The 16,367-nt window shown below is 51.6% G+C and overlaps 1 protein-coding gene across 1 annotated transcript; it reads right to left on the minus strand.

Annotated features, from left to right (window-relative positions):
- Window positions 1–12,313: 12,313 nt before the first annotated feature.
- Window positions 12,314–13,463, minus strand: LOC131832734 (high mobility group protein HMG-I/HMG-Y-like). The gene is made up of 2 exons (XM_059176124.1): window positions 13,371–13,463; window positions 12,314–13,124 (listed from the first exon to the last, which is right to left on the minus strand). The coding sequence occupies exon 2, from the start codon at window positions 12,958–12,960 to the stop codon at window positions 12,694–12,696; it is 267 nt and encodes an 88-aa protein (XP_059032107.1). The 5' UTR covers window positions 12,961–13,124; window positions 13,371–13,463; the 3' UTR covers window positions 12,314–12,693.
- Between the last annotated feature and the right edge of the window lie 2,904 nt (window positions 13,464–16,367).

Here is a 16,367-nt window from a genome sequence, read left to right on the forward strand (position 1 = left end):
CGAAGTCCCGATTCAGATCTACAGAGAGTGCCTGCCGTGCCCTCTCCCCGAAACTTACGCCTAACATGTGTTCTTATACTTCCGTCCTCACACTCCTTGCCCACAGGGCATCCAGTTTGGGAATTCCGGAGCCACAATTCAGCACTCTGCCTTCCCTCCAGAAGAAAAACGTTGCCCTTGGGGCTAGGCAGAAACACTAAATGAGGATACGGCAATCAAAACTCCCCCAAATATACAATATACCCTGAAAACTAATGCCTGGTCTGACGCAGCCTAGGCTTGAACATCCCGACCAACACTCAGCGAGCTGGCTCCACACTGAGCACGTCGGACCCGACATGGACTTAAGTTGTCATCTCTTCCCAAGCTCGGTTTTCAGACTACACAACCTAGACCTTAACTCCAATCACTGCCCAGGGGTGAAAGAGATGAAAAAAACAGAACAACTACTTCCCCATGGCAAGAATACATGTGGTTGGCATGGAGCCCAACGTTCAGTGTAGGAGCAACAGTGTGCACTATGAGTCCCCGCCCATGCCTAAGCGCCTAGAAGGTATAAACACACATTGTGACTCTCAGCGTGAGTTCTCTCCTAAAGGAAGGCCTCTCAGTGGCTGGAACTCACCATAGTTCGGTTTGTCTATTCACCCCTCCCCAGGGCTCTGCTTGGAAATCCCTCTTTTGGTGGGACACCTGAGGTAACCAAAATGAAAGGACTCGTCCCAAACACAAGATTGACCCAAAACAATTGGGTTCGTGCCAAATTCACAGAGAGGAAGACACATCCATGGCCCATGAGGCCTCCTCGACATTCCACGGCCATTGTTGACACAAAATCCAGAGACAAAAGCCTGAATAAATGCCTCACACTCACTCTTTCTTCATATCCCGAAGAGTTCTCCTCACGGTCTGTAGATCGGGCCTGCTAAACTTACGTCCCCAAACGTAACCCGAATAGTGTATTCAGATTTCTATCCCCAGAGTCCTGGCCCACACACCCTCCAGGCTGGGGCCCCTGGAGCCACACATCAGGTCTGTGCCTGCCCACTCCAATGGAATTCAGCCCATTCACTTGACCACATGCCTACAAATTAGGAGAAACCTCCAAAATCCCTGAAGCCATCCCAATAGTGTAGGCCATCCGGGACAAACAAGGGCGTCTGACACCAGCTGAGCATCTGCCTCCACTCATACCGTAGTTGGATGACACCAGAGAAGGAGATTGAAACGCACAGGTCCCTACCATAATCGGATCCATTGCTTTGGTTTCCAGGCATCTCTTCTCAGAGGCATGTTTTCAAATACCAGCATGCGGGGGTTTCCGGAGGCACCATCAGAGCAAATCTCTTCTCCACATGGGAAACTTGCAGGTTGGAACTGTGTCAAAACTAACGGTTAGGAGAATTATTCAGGGCCCGGTGCCACCACCCCATCCAAGGTTTCCATGGACACAAACCCACATTAGGACCCATCCGCAGGAGAGTACATTTCAACTCAGGCATCTCGGTTGCTCCCCCAGAGCCAGCAGATAGAATCAGTCTTGTCAATAGGAGACAATTGAGTTGCAAGGCGGATTGCCCAGGCCTCCATCCTTAGAACCGTGCTCTGGCGTTGTTCCATCTGGAACGTCCTGACCCCTCCAAAAGGTCTCAAATGTCCTGCAGAAGGAATCCTTGCGTTTTGGAGCATCTCACAACTCCCAATGTGGGAAAACTGTAATGGATTTCTGAAGCCCCCACCCCCTTTCTGAAGGGGAAATCATGGACAGGAACTCCAACCTGAGCCAACGTCTGATCTTAGCCCTGAATTCAGATGCACCAAATCTCGATTCAGCTCTGCAGAGTGTGCTGGCCTTACCCTTGCCCTGCAGAGTATGCCGCCCTTGCCCTCGCCCTTAAACCTATGTGAAGCTTCTGTTCTCCAATGTCCGTCCTCACACTCCTAGCCCCCAAAACCTCACGTTTGGCAATTCTGGACCCACAAGGCAGCATTCTGCCTGCCCTCCAAAAGAAAAAAAAAATATGTTGCCCTATGGATCTTCCCAGACACCCCAAATGAGGATAGACCTACACGGCACCCTTCTGTACCCAAATTATATTGACAAACCTGGGCACTAATACACTGTCTGACACAGCCTGAGCCTGGACTTCCTGACCAACACCCAGACAGCTGACCGCACACTGAGCACATGAGACCCGCCAGGGCCTTAGCTCATCATCTATTCCCAACCTAGCTTCTCAGGCTTCAGAACATAGATATTAAATCCAAACCCCGCCAAGGGGTGAATGTGATGCAGAAATCAGACCTCCTCCTTCCCCATGGGAAGAAACCTTGCAATTGGCATGTTGTCCAACGTTCAGTGTAGGAGAAACCAGCGTTTACCATGAGGCCCCACCCATGCTTGAGTACGAAGAGGGCACAAACATGCATTGTGACCCTCAGCATGAGTCCTGTCCTCTAGTAAGTCCTCTCAGTGGCTGGACCATTAGACGTCATAATGGGCTTGCCATGGCCCTAGGCCCCAATTTTTAACCAGATTTCTGGTTGTCCAGTCGCCCTTCCCCAGGGCTCTGCTCTGGAAACTCTCTTTCATTGGGACACCTGAGGTAAAAACAAAACAAAACGGACTCCTCCCATCTCACAGAATCACCCCAAACTCTTGGGATCCGGCGAAGTGCCCAGAGAGGAATGCTCACCCATGGCCCATGAGGCCACCCGGACATACCATGGCCATCAGTGACACAATATCCAGAGACAAAATCTTGAGCAAGCGTCTAACACTCGCCCTTTGTTCATATCCTGAAGAGTTCTCCTCACGGTCTGTAGATCAGTGCTGCAAGACCTACGACCCGAAACCTAAGCCGAGTTTGTGTTTTCAGACTACTGTCCACACAGCCCTGGCCCACCAAACTTACAGGCATAGGTTCTTCGAGCCAAAACTGAGGACCGTACCTGGGAATTCTGCCCATTTCATTGGCCACAAACCTAAAAATAGGATAAACCTCCAAAGTGCCTGGGGCCATCCCAATACTGTTGGCTGCCCAGGAAAAACCAGGGTGGTCTGAAACCTGCTGAGCATCTACCTGCACGTAGACCAGTCGAATGATGTCCCCAGAGGTAATTTGGAATGAGCAGGCCCCTAGATCCTAATCAGATCCATTGCTTTGTTGTCCAGGCATCTCTCCTCAGAGGTCTGGATTCCAATACCAGCATATGGCTATTTCTTGAGGCACCCATCAGAACAAATCTTGTCTCCACGTGTGAATCTTGCACGTTGGAGCTGTGTCAAAGCCTCTGGTTAGGAGAACACTTCAGGGACCCTGTGCAACTGCCTCATTCCAAGATCTCCATGGACACAAACCCACATTAGGACCCATCCACAAGAGAGTCCATTTCAACTCAACCCCCTCAGTTGCTCCCCAGCAGATCTAACCTGTCTTGTCACTAACACAAGAGGAATGAGAGTTGGACTGCCCAGCCATCCATCCTTAGAACCCTGCTCTGAATCTTTCCGTATGGGAAGTCCTGGAGCCAACCTACAGGTCTCAATCATCCTGCAGAAGAATCTTTACAGATTGGAGCATCTCACAACTCCCATCGTGGGAGAAATTCCATGGCCCTGTGATCCACCCCCTCTTCATGAAGAGGGCCATCAGGGACAGAAACTCCAACCTGAGCGTTGGTCGGATCCTCAGCTGCCTTAAGATGCACGAGATCTCAATTCAGCTCTGTAGACCTCCATGCCCTTGCCCAGAAACTTAAGGTTTCTTGTGTTCTCAGACTTCTGTCCTCAACTCGTGGCCCACAAGCCCACCAGCTTGGCAATTGCAGAACTACAATGCAGCACTCGGCCTGCCCTACAGAAGAAAAAACATTGCCCTCTGGGGCTACTCAGAAACCCCAAATGAGGATCACCCTTCTCGCCACTTGACTGTACCCCAATTCTACAGGTTGCCCTGGGCACTAATGCCCTTTCTGTCACAGCCTGACGTTGGACCTCCCGACCCACACCCAGCCAGCTGGACGCATACTGAACACATCGGACATGCCAAAGCCTTAGGTCGTCATCTCTTCCGGACGTTGGTTTTCAGGCTTCAGAATCTAGAAATTTTCTCCAATCACTGCCCAGATTTAACATGAGGCAGAAAACAGAAATCCTTCCACATGGCAAGAAATTTTGCGGTTGGCATGTTACCCAACATTAAGTGTAGTTGAAACCAGTGTGGCCCTTGTGACCCCGTCATGCTTGACGGCCGCGATGGTCACAAATACACATTGTGACCCTCAACGTGAGCCCAGTCCCGAAGTAAGGACTCTCAGTGGTGGACCAAGAGCCGACATATTGGGCTTGCCATGCCCCTAGGTCCCAATTTTTAACCATAGTTTGGGTTGTCCATTCGCCACTCCCCAGTGCTCTGCTTTAGAATCCCTCTTTTGGTGAGACACCTGAGTTAACCAAACTGAAAGGACTCCTCCCATTACACAGATTGACCCCCAAATTGGGATCGGGCCAAATCCACAGAGAGGAAGACTCATCCATGGCCCATGAGGCCTCCCCGACATTCTACGCCCATCCTTGACACAAAATCCCGAGACAAAAGCCTGAATAATCGCCTCACACTTGCTCTTTCTTCACATCCCAAAGAGTTCTTCTCACGGTCTGTAGATCGGGCCTTCCATATCTACGTCCCCAAAACAAGCCGAGTGTGTGTTTTCAGACATCTGTCTTCACATTCCTGGCTTACATACACTCCAACCTGGGGCCCCTGGAGCCACACATCAGGTCTGTGCCTGTCAACACCACGGGAATTCTGCCCCTTCCATTGACCACAATCATACAAACTAGGTGAAACCTCCAAAGTCCCCAGGCCATCACGATAGTATATAACGCCCAGGACAAAAAAGGGCTGTCTGGAACCAGTAGAGCATCCATCTCCACTCATACTATAGATTGATGTCCCCAGAGAAGGAGATTGAACGGGACAGGCCCCTAGGCCCTAATTGGGTGTATTGTTTTGGTTTCCTGGTATCTCTCATCAGAGGCCTGGTTTCCAATATCAGCATGTGGGGGTTTCCTGAGGCATCAATCAGAACAAACCTAGTCAACACATGGGAAACTTGTCATTTGGAGATGACTCAAAACGTCTGTTTAGGAGAAGCAATCAGGGTCCCAGTGCCACCGCCCCATGCCAAGGTCTCCATGCACACAAACCCACATTAGGACCCATTGTCAGGAGAGTCCATTGCAACTCAGCCCCCTAGGTTTCTCCCCTAGAGCCAGCATATCAAAACTGTCTATTAGCTAGGAGACTGTTAGAAGGTGTCGTGGGCTTCCCAGGCATCCATCCTTAGATCCCTGATCTGGTGTCGTTCTGTATGAGACATCCTGGAGCGATCCAACAGGTCTCAATTGTGGATCAGAAAAAATCCTTGTGGCTTGGAGCATATCCCAACTCCCATCCTGGGTAACCTTCCATGGCCTCGAGATGCTGCTCCTTTCAAGAAAGGGCCATAATGGAAAGAAACTCCAACCTGAGCCTAGGTCTGTACCTCGCCCTGATTTCTGATGCATGAAGTCCCAATTCAGATCTGCAAAGAGTGTCTGCCGTGCCCTCTCCCCGAAACCTACCCCTAACTTCTGTTCTTATACTTCCGTCCTCACACTCCTTGCCCACAGGGCATCCAGTTTGGGAATACCGAAGCCACAATGCAGCACTCTGCCTGACCTCCAGAAGAAAACAGTTGCCCTTGGGGCTACCCAGATACGCTAAATGAGGATCAACCTGCACGGCACTCGACTCTCCCCCAATTATACAATATACCCTGAAAACTAATGCCTGGTGTGACGACTGTATGCCTAAACCTCCTGAAAAGTACTCAGCGAGCTGGCTCCACACTAGGCATGTCAGACCCGACATGGACTTAAGTGGTGATCTCTTCACAAGCTCGGTTTTCAGACTACACAACCTAGACCTTAACTCCAATCACTGCCCAGGGGAGAAAGAGATGAAAAAATCAGAACTACTACTTCCCCATGGCAAGAATACATGTGGTTGGCATGGAGCCCAACGTTCAGTGTAGGACCACAGTGTGCAACATGAGTCCCCTGCCATGCCTGAGCGCCTAGAAGGCATAAACACACATTGTGACCCTCAGCATGAGTTCTGTCCTCAAGGAAGGCCACTCAGTGGCTGGAACTAAACATAGTTCGGTTTGTCCATTCGCCCCTCTCCAGGGCTCTGCTTTGAAATCCCTCTTTGCTGGGACAGCTGAGGTAACCAAACTGAAAGGACTCCTCCCATCCCCAAGATTGACCCAAAACAATTGGGTTCGGGCCAAATCCACAGAGAGGAAGACTCGTCCATGGCCCATGAGGCCACCCCGACATTCCATGGCCATCAGTGACTCAACATCCAGAGACAAAATCTTGAGCAAGCATCTAACACTTGCCCTTTGTTCATATCCTGAAGAGTTCTCCTCATGATCTGTAGATCAGTCCTGCAATACCTACGACCTGAAATCTAAGCAGAGTTTGTGTTTTCAGACAACTGTCCCCACAGCCTTGGCCCACAAAACATAAAGGCACAGGTTCTTGGCAAACCTGAGGACTGTACCTGGGAATTCTGCCCATTCCATTGGCCACAAACCTAAAAATAGGATAAACCTCCAAAGTGCCCAGGGCCGTCCCAATAGTGTTGGCTTCCTAGGAAAAACCAGGGTGGTCTGACAACAGCTGCGCATATACCTGCACTTAGACACGTCGACAGATGTCCCCAGAAGTAAATTGGAATGAGCAGGCCCCTAGATCCTATTCGGATCCATTGCTTTGTTGTCCAGGCATCTCTCCTCAGAGGCCTGGATTCCAATAGAGCTTATGGCTGTTTCTTGAGGCACCCATCAGAACAAATCTCATCTCCACGTGGGAATCTTGCACGTTGGAGTTGTGTCAAAGCCTCTGGTTAGGAGAACCCTTAAGGGACCCTGTGCCACTGCCTCCTTCCAAGTTCTCCATGGACACAACCCACATTAGGACCCATCCACAAGAGAGTCCATTTCAACACAACCCCCTCAGTTGTTCGCCAGGTCCAGCAGATCTAACCTGTCTTGTCACGAGGACACAAGAGGAATGAGAGTCGGGCTGCACATCCATCCATCCTTAGAACCCTGCTCTGAATCGTTCCGTATGGGAAGTCCTGGAGCCAACCAACAGGTCTCAATCATCCTACAGAAGAATCTTTATGGTATGGAGTATCTCAAACTCCCATCGTGGGAAAAATTCCATGGCCTCGTGATCCACCCCCTCTTCATGAAGAGGGCCATCAGGGACAGAAACTCCAACCTGAGCGTTGGTTGGATCCTCACCTGCCTTCAGATGCACGAGATCTCGATTCAGCTTTGCAGAGCATACCTGCCATGCCATCGCCCAGAAACCTAAGGTTGCTTGTGTTCTCAGACTTCTGTCCTCAACTCCTGGCCCACAAGCCCTCCACTTTGGCAATTCCAGAACTACAATGCAGCCCTCTGCCTGCCGTCCAGAAGAAAAAACATTGCCCTCTGGGGCTAACCAGAGGGCACGTGACTGTTTTCCTTTTCTACAGGATGCCCTGGGCACTAATGCCCTCTGTCACAGCCTGACCCTGGACCTTCTGACCCACACCCAGCCAGCTGGAATCATACTGAACACATCGGACCTGCCAACGCCTCTTGCCTTCATCTCCTCCCAACTTCTGTTTTCAGGCTTCAGAACCTAGACATTTTCTCCAATCACTGCCCAGGGTTGAACATGAGGCAGAAATCAGAATTCCTTCCCCATGGCAAGAAATCTTGTGGTTGGCATGTTGCCCAACGTTCAGTGTAGTTGAAACCAGTGTGGCCCTTGTGACCCCATCATGATTGAGGGCCGCGTTGGTCACAAATACGCATTGTGACCCTCAGCGTGAGCCCAGTCCCCACGTAAGGTCTCTTAGTGGCTGGACCAATAGATGGCTTATTGGTCTTGCCATGCTCCTAGGCCCCAATTTTTAACCATAGTTCGGGTTGTCTATTCGCCACTCCCCAGTGCTCTGCTTTAGAATCCTTCTTTTGGTGGGACACCTGAGGTAACCAAATTAAAGGACACCTCCCATCCCACAGATTGACCCCCAAATTGGGATCGGGCCAAATCCACAGAAAGGAAGACTCATTTATGGCCAATGAGGACTACCCGACAGTCCACGCCCATCGTTGACACAAAATGCAGAGACAAAAGGCTGAATAAGCGCCTCACACTCGCTCTATCTTCATATCCCCAAGAGTTCTCCTCACGGTCTATAGATCGGGCCTTCCATACCTACGTCCCCAAAACAAGCCGTGTGTATGTTTTCAGACATCTGTCCCCACATTCCCGGCTTACACACCCTCCAGCCTGGAGACCCTGGTGCTACACATCAGGTCTGTCCCTGTCAACTACACGGGATTTCTGTCCCTTCCATTGACCACAATCATACAAACTAGGAGAAACCTCCAAAGTCCCCAAGGCCATCCCAATAGTATAGAACGCCCAAGACAAACAAGAGCTGTCTGGAACCATCTGAGCATCCATATCCACTCATACTGTAGATGGATGTACCCAGAGAAGGGGATTGAATGGGACAGGCCCCTCGGCCCTAAAGGGTCCATTGTTTTGTTTTCCTGGTATCTCTCATCAGAGGCCTGGTTTCCAATATTAGCATGTGGGGGTTTCCTGAGGCAACAATCAGAACAAATCTAGTCTCCACATGGGAAACATATCTTTTGGAGATGACTCAAAACCTCTGGTTAGGAGACGCATTCATGGTCCGTGTGCCACCACACCATGCCAAGGTCCCATGCACAAAAACCCACATTAGGACCCATCCTCAGGAGAGTCCATTGCAACGCAACCACCTCGGTTGCTCCACTGGAGCCAGCATATCAAAACTGTCTATTAGCTAGGAGACTGTTAGAAGGTGAAGCAGGCTGCCCAGGCATCCATCCTTAGATCCCTGCTCTGGCGTCATTCCGTATGAGACATCCTGGAGCGATCCAACAGGTCTCAATTGTTGATCAGAAAAAATCCTTGTGTCTTGGAGCATATCCCAACTCCCACCCTGGTTAAAGCTTCATGACCTCGAGATGCTGCCCCTTTCAAGAAAGGGCCATAATAAACAGAAACTCCAACCTGAGCCTAGGTCTCAACCTCGCCCTGACTTCAGATGGACGAAGTCCCAATTAAGATCTGAAGACATTGCCTGCCGTGCCCTCACCTGAAACCTACGCCTAACTTGTGTTCTTATACTTCCGTCCTCACACTCCTTGCCCACAGGCCATCCAGTTTGGGAATTCCGTAGCCACAATGCAGCACTCTGCCTGCCCTCCAGAAGAAAAACTTTGCCCTCTGGGCTACCCAGAAACACTAAATGAGGATCAACCTGCACGGCACTCGACTGTACCCCAATTATAAAATATACCCTGAAAACTAATGCATGGTCTGACGCAGCCTAGGCCTGAACCTCCCAAAGAACACTCAGCGAGCTGGCCCCACACCGAGCACCTCGGATCTTAAATGGACTTAAGTTGTCATCTCTTCCCAAGCTAGGTTTTTAGACTACACAACCTACACCTTAACTCCAGTTACTGCCCTGGGGTGAAATAGATGAAAAATTCGGAACTACTACTTCCCCATGACAAGAATACATGTGGTTGGCATGGAGCCCAACGTTCAGTGTAGGAGCAACAGCGTGCACCATGAGTCCCCGCCCATGCCTGAGCGCCTAGAAGGCATAAACATACATTGTGACACTCAGCGTGAGTTCTGTCCTCAAGGAAGGGCTCTCAGTGCCTGGAACTAACCATAGTTGGCTTTGTCCATTCGCACCTCCACAGGGCTCTGCTTGGAAATCCTTCTTTTGCTTAGACACCTGAGGTAACCAAACTGAAAGGACTCGTCCCATCCCAAGGTTGACCCAAAACAATTGGGTTCAGGCTAAATCCACAGAGAGGAAGACTCGTCCATGGCCCATGAGGCCTCCTCGACATTTCACACCATTGTTGACACAAAATCCAGAGACAAAAGCCTGAATAAATGCCTCACACTCACTCTTTCTTCATATCCCGAAGAGTTATCCTCAGGGTCTGCAGATCTCGCCTGCCATACTTACGTCCCCAAACGTAAGCCGAATTAGTGTTTTCAGACTTCTATCCCTACAGTCCTGGCCCACACACCCTCCAGGCTGGGGCCCCTGGAGCCACACATCAGGTCTGTGCTTACCCACTCCAATGGAATTCTGTACATTCACTTGACCACATGCCTACAAATTAGGAGAAACCTCCAAAGTCCCTGAAGCCATCCAAATAGTGTACATCCCACAGATTGACCACCAAATTGAGATCGGGCCAAATCCATAGAGAGGAAGACTCATCCATGGCCCATGAGTACCCCCGACATTCCACGTCCATCGTTGACACAAAATCCAGAGTCAAAACGCTGAATAAACTCCTCACACTCCCTCTTTCTTCATATCCCAAAGAGTTCTCCTCACGGTCTACAGATCGGGCCTGCCATACCTACGTCCACAAAACAAGCCGAGTTTGGGTTATCAGACTTCTGTCCCCACATTCCTGGCTTACATACCCTCCAGGCTGGGGCCCCTGGAGCCACACATCAGGTATGTCCCTGTCAACTACACGGGAATTCTGCCCCTTCCACTGACCACAATCATACAAACTAGGAGAAACCTAAAAATTCCCCAAGGCCAACCCAATAGTATAGAATGCCCGGGACAAACAAGGGCTGTCTGGAACCAGCTGAGCATCCATCTCCACTCTTACTGTAGATGGATTTCCCCAGAGAAGGAGATTAAACGGGACAGGCCCCTAGGCCCTAATTCGGTCCATTGTTTTGGATTCCTGGAATCTCTCATCAGAGGCCTGGTTTCCAATATCAGCATGTGGGGGTTTCCTGAGGCACCAATCAGGAAAAATCTAGTCTCCACATGGGAAACTTGTCTTTTGGAGATGACTCAAAACGTCTGTTTAATAGAAGCATTCAGAATCCGTGTGCCACCACCCTGTGCCAAGATCTCCATGCACACAAACCCACATTAGGACCCATCGTCAGGAGAGTCCATTGCAACTCAGCACCCTCGGTTGCTCCCCTAGAGCCAGCATATCAAAATGGTCTATTAGCTAGGAGACAGTTAAAATGTGAGGCGGGCTGCCCAGGCATCCATACTTAAATCCCTGCTCTGGCGTCATTCTGTATGAGACATCCTGGAGCGATCCAACTGTTCTCAATTGTTTTTTTTTTTTTTTTTTTTTTTTTTTTTTTTTTTTTTTTTTTTCAGAAAAGGATATTTTTTTATTCAAGTAACTGCAAATAGGAAACCAAGATGGGGGGGCCCCAGGCTGGGACAAATAATGGCCACCTCCTCCCCGGCAGAACAGGGGACAGAAGGTAGCCTCTACACCCGACAGTCAATACAGCACCCCCCCAACTCTGCTGCAGCATCCTAGGGGCAGGGCCCCACCTTCCCTGGGACTGGGGTGGTCGGTAACCCAGCCTGTGCTGCCCCTGTCCCCTGCCCCTAAGAGTGCCTCGGAGGAGGGGACCGTGGGCAGAACAGGAGGCAATGAGGATGAACATTTGGCGCTGGTTGCAGCAGCAATGACGGATGTCTAAGAATGGAAACATTGAACGAAAAGAACACAACTGTCCAGAGGTAGTTTGTGAACAGAGGAAAAGATGGAACCAGAACCTTGGGGGGTGGGGAGGAGCAGAAGGGTGGGAGTGGGCAAGGCTAGCTCCTTGTTATTAGTGCCCCGTGTGAGGAAGGGGGAAATTGAGGCCTAGGGTGGAAGCAGAGGGGATTGGGCAGAGGCTCCAGCCCACCTGGGGAGGCTGTGGCAGGGAGCCTAGGCCTTGGGGACCTCACCTGGAAAAAGGGGGGACTGCATTTCCCTCACTGCAATAGATTCCAGGGTGAGGGGGTGGGGTGGGCTGGAGCCCATTTAGAAAGGGTAGGAGGCTCAGACCCCTCCTGGCTTCCTTCCTCTGCCCAAAGGGGGCTGTCTGACCTAGAGCAAGGACCAGGCATGGGAGGAAGAAAGAAAAGTGGGTGTGAGCCACACCTAGTGAGACACAGGCTGGGTGGGGTGGGGGGCATCTTAGGGCCCAGCGCCCCTCCCCACTGGCCATACCTGCCACTGCTTGTGCTGTGGAGGTGGGCAGATCAGGAGATGAGGCTTGGAACCCCTTTTAAGGCAAGGGAAGCCCTCCCAGGCCCCTCAGTGGGAAGTCAGAGGGAAGAATGGGGAAGGGACCCCCTCCCAAACACAGAGCGCAGTCAGCAACGTCCCCACCACAGGGTGTGGGGACACAGCAGGGGGCAGGGGGCGGCAAGGTTGGGGGTTGGCTTTGTCTGGAGCTGTGTGTGCGTGTGGGTGAGGGGTCGCTGGAAACCTAGACCAAAGGGAACTGCTCCCCATGCGGGCCTTGGGGCCCCGCAGCGCCTGGTGTGCTGTGTAGTGTGGCAGCGAGGGCGCAGGTGGGTGGTGGTGGTGCAGGGTAGGGGGGGCCTGGGGGAGGGGGCGGGGGCGGTGGGAGCGGAGCAGAGCTGTCCAGTCCCAGAAGGAAAATCGCTCCTTGGCCAAGGAGCAGGCGGCACGTCGCGGTCACTGCTCCTCCTCGGAGGACTCCTACGAGATGCCCTCTTCTTCCTCCTTCTCCAGTTTTTTAGGTCTGCCCCTTGGTTTCCTCCCTGGGGTTGTGGTAGTTTTCCGGGTCTTGGCGGCACCCTTGTTTTTGCTCCCCTTTGGTCGGCCCCGAGGTCTCTTAGGTGTCGGCACTTCGCTGGGCTCCTTCGGAGGCTCCTTGCGCGGCCTGCCCCGCCCCCGCTTCTCAGTGCAGTCCTTTTCCTGCTTGGAGGCCAAGGGCTGGCTGGACTTCGAGCTCGACTCGCTCATCTTCTCGCTCCCTTCTCTCTGGAGCAGGTGGAGGAGCAATGGCTAGGATGCACGAGCTCGGCCGGCGGCCTGCGGTGCGCGCTCCGGGCTGCCGGGAGCGACAGTGCTGGGCGCTGAGGACCGGCCTGGCTCCGCCGCTGCCGCCGCTGGTAGCAAATGCGGATCTGAAACCGGGAGAGAGAGCAGAGGCGCTCAGAGACCGCCGCCGCCGCGTGCTCGCCGCCCAGGCCCCCGCGGGGTATTTATCTGTCACATCCAGGCGGGGGGACAAAAATATTCGCCCTCCCCCGAAGGATGGCTAGGGGCAGGAAGCTAGGCACGGCCCGTGCGCGGCCTCAATAAATAAATAATTTAATTAAATGATAGATATTAAAAAAAAAAAAAAGCCACCGGAGGGGCCGCGAACTCACGCCTTCTTGGAGCCGCGCCAGCGCCAGAAATAGCCCGGGCTCGGAGTCCCAATTAGAGGAGCGCAGCCCCGGCTCAGGGGAGCTTAAAAAAAGGATGTTCTCAATTGTTGATGAGAAAAAATCCTTTTGGCTTGGAGCATATCCCAACTTTCATCCTGGTAAACCTCCATGGCCTGGAGATGCTGCCCCCTTCAAGAAAGGGCCTTAATGGACAGAAAATCCAACCTGACCCTAGGTCTGAACGTCGCCCAGACTTCAGATGCACGAAGTCCCGATTCATATCTGCAGAGAGTGCCTGCCGTGCCCTCGCCCCGAAACCTACTCCTAACTTTGATCATATACTTCCGTCCTCACACTCATTGCCCATTGGGCATCCAGTTTGGGAATTCTGGAGCCACAACGCAGTACTCTGCCTGACCTCCAGAAGAAAAACGTTGCCTTTGGTGCTACCCAGAAACGCCAAATGAGGATCAACCTGCACGGTACTCGAATCTCCCCCAATTATAAAATATACCCTGAAAACTAATGCCTGTTCTGACGCAGCCTAGGCTTGAACCTCCCGACCAACACTCAGCATGCTGGCTCTACACTGAGCACGTCAGACCCGACATGGACTTAAGTCGTCATCTCTTCCCAAGCTCGGTTTTCAGAATACACAACCTAGACCTTAACTCCAATCACTACCCACGGGTGAAAGAGATGAAAAAATCATAACAACTACTTCCCCATGGCAAGAATACAAGTGGTTGGCATGGAGCCCAACGTTCAGTGTAGCAGCAACAGTGTGCACCATGAGTCCCCGCCCATGCCTAAGCGCCTAGAAGGCATAAACACTCATTGTGACTCTCAGCCTGAGTTCTGTCCTCATGGAAGGGCTCTCAGTGCCTGGAACTAACCATACTTCAGTTTGTCCATTAGCCCCTCCCCAGGGCTCTGCTTTGAAATCCCTCTTTTGGTGGGACACCTGAGGTAACAAAACTGAAAGGACTCCACCCCTCCCCAGGTTGACCCAAAAAAATTGGGTTTGGGCCAAATCCACAGAGAGGAAGACTCATCCACTGCCCATGAGGCCTCCTCGACATTCCACGGCCATTGTTGACACAAAATCCAGAGACAAAATCCTGAATAAATGTCTCACACTCTTTTTTTCTTCATGTCCCGAAGAGTTCTCCTCACGGTCTGTAGATCGGGCCTGCCATACCTACGTCCACAAACGTAAGCCGAGTTAGTGTTTTCAGATTTCTATCCCCACAGTCCTGGCCCACACACCCTCCAGGCTGGGGCCCCTGGAGCCACACATCAGGTCTGATCCTGCCCACTCCAATGGAATTCAGCCCATTCACTTGACCACATGCCTACAAATTAGGAGAAACCTCCAAAATCCCTGAAGCCATCCCAATAGTGTACGCCGCCAGGGACAAAGAAGGGCGTTTGACACCAGCTGAGCATCTGCCTCCACTCATACCGTAGTTGGATGTCACCAGAGAAGGTGAATGAACCACACAGGTCCCTAGGCCGGAATCGGATCCATTGCTTTGGTTTCCAGGCATCTCTCCTCAGAGGCATGTTTTCAAATAGCAGCATGCAGAGGTTTCCGGAGGCACCATCAGAGCACGTCTCGTCTCCACATGGGAAACTTGCAGGTTGGAACTGTGTCAAAATTTCTGGTTAGGATAATACACAGGGCGTGGTGCCACCACCCCATTCCAAGGTCTCCATGGACACAAACCGACATTAGGACCCATCCGCAGGAGAGTCCATTTCAACTCAGCCTTCTTGGTTGCTCGTCCAGAGCCAGCAGATAGAACCTGTCTTATCGCTAGGAGACAATTAAGATACGAGGCGGTTTGCCCAGGCCTCCATCCTTAGAACCCTGCTCTGGTGTTGTTCCATCTGGAACATCCTGGCCCCCACCAAAATTTCTCAAATGTCCTTCAGAAGCAATCCTTGCGTTTTGGAGCATCTCACAACATCCAACGTGGGGAAACCGTGATGGCTTTCTGAAGCCCCCACCCCCTTTCTTAAGGGGAAATCATGGACAGGAACTCCAACGTGAGCCAACGTCTGATCCTCGCCCTGAATTGAGATGCACGACATCTCAATTCAGCTCTGCAGAGTGTGCTGGCCTTGCCCTCGCCCTTAAACCTATATGAAGCTTCTGTTCTCCAATGTCCTTCCTCATACTCCTGGCGCCCAAGACCTCACGTTTGGCAATTCTGGACCCACAAGGCAGCGCTCTGCCTTCCCTCCAGAAGAAAAAAAAATAAGTTTCCCTATGAGCTTCCCAGACACCCTACATGAGGATAGACCTACACGGCACCCTTCTGTACCCAAATTATATCGACAATCCTGGCCACTAATACACTGTCTGACAGAGCCTGAGCCCGGACTTCCTGACCAACACCCAGACAGCTTACCGCACACTAAGCACATCAGTCCCGCCATGGCCTTAGCTCGTCATCTATTCCCAACCTAGCTTCTCAGGCTTCAGAACATAGACCTTAAATCCAAACCCCACCAAGGGGTGAATGTGATGCAGAAATCAGAACTCCTCCTTCCCCATGGAAAGAAACCTTGTGGTTGGCATGCTGTCCAACGTTCAGTGTAGGAGAAATCAGCGTTCACCATGAGGCCCTGCCATGCTTGAGTACGAAGAGGGCACAAACATGCATTGTGACCCTCAGCGTGAGTCCTGTCCTCTAGTAATTCCTCTCTGTGGCTGGACCATTAGAGGTCATAATGTGCTTGCCATGACCCTAGGCCCCAATTTTTTACCAGGTTTCTGTTTGTCTAGTCGCCCCTCCCCAGGGCTCTGCTCTGGAAACTCTCTTTTTGTGGGACAACTGAGGTAAAAACAAAACCAAAATGTCTCCTCTCATCTCACAGAATAATCCAAAACTCTTGGGATCGGGCAAAATCCCCATAGAGGAAGATTTGTCCATGGCCCATGAGGCCACCCAGACATCCAAGGCCGTCAGTGACACAATATCGAGAGAA

Source organism: Mustela lutreola, chromosome 5, assembly GCF_030435805.1.
Source record: "Mustela lutreola isolate mMusLut2 chromosome 5, mMusLut2.pri, whole genome shotgun sequence".
NCBI classification, from domain to species: Eukaryota; Metazoa; Chordata; class Mammalia; order Carnivora; family Mustelidae; genus Mustela; species Mustela lutreola.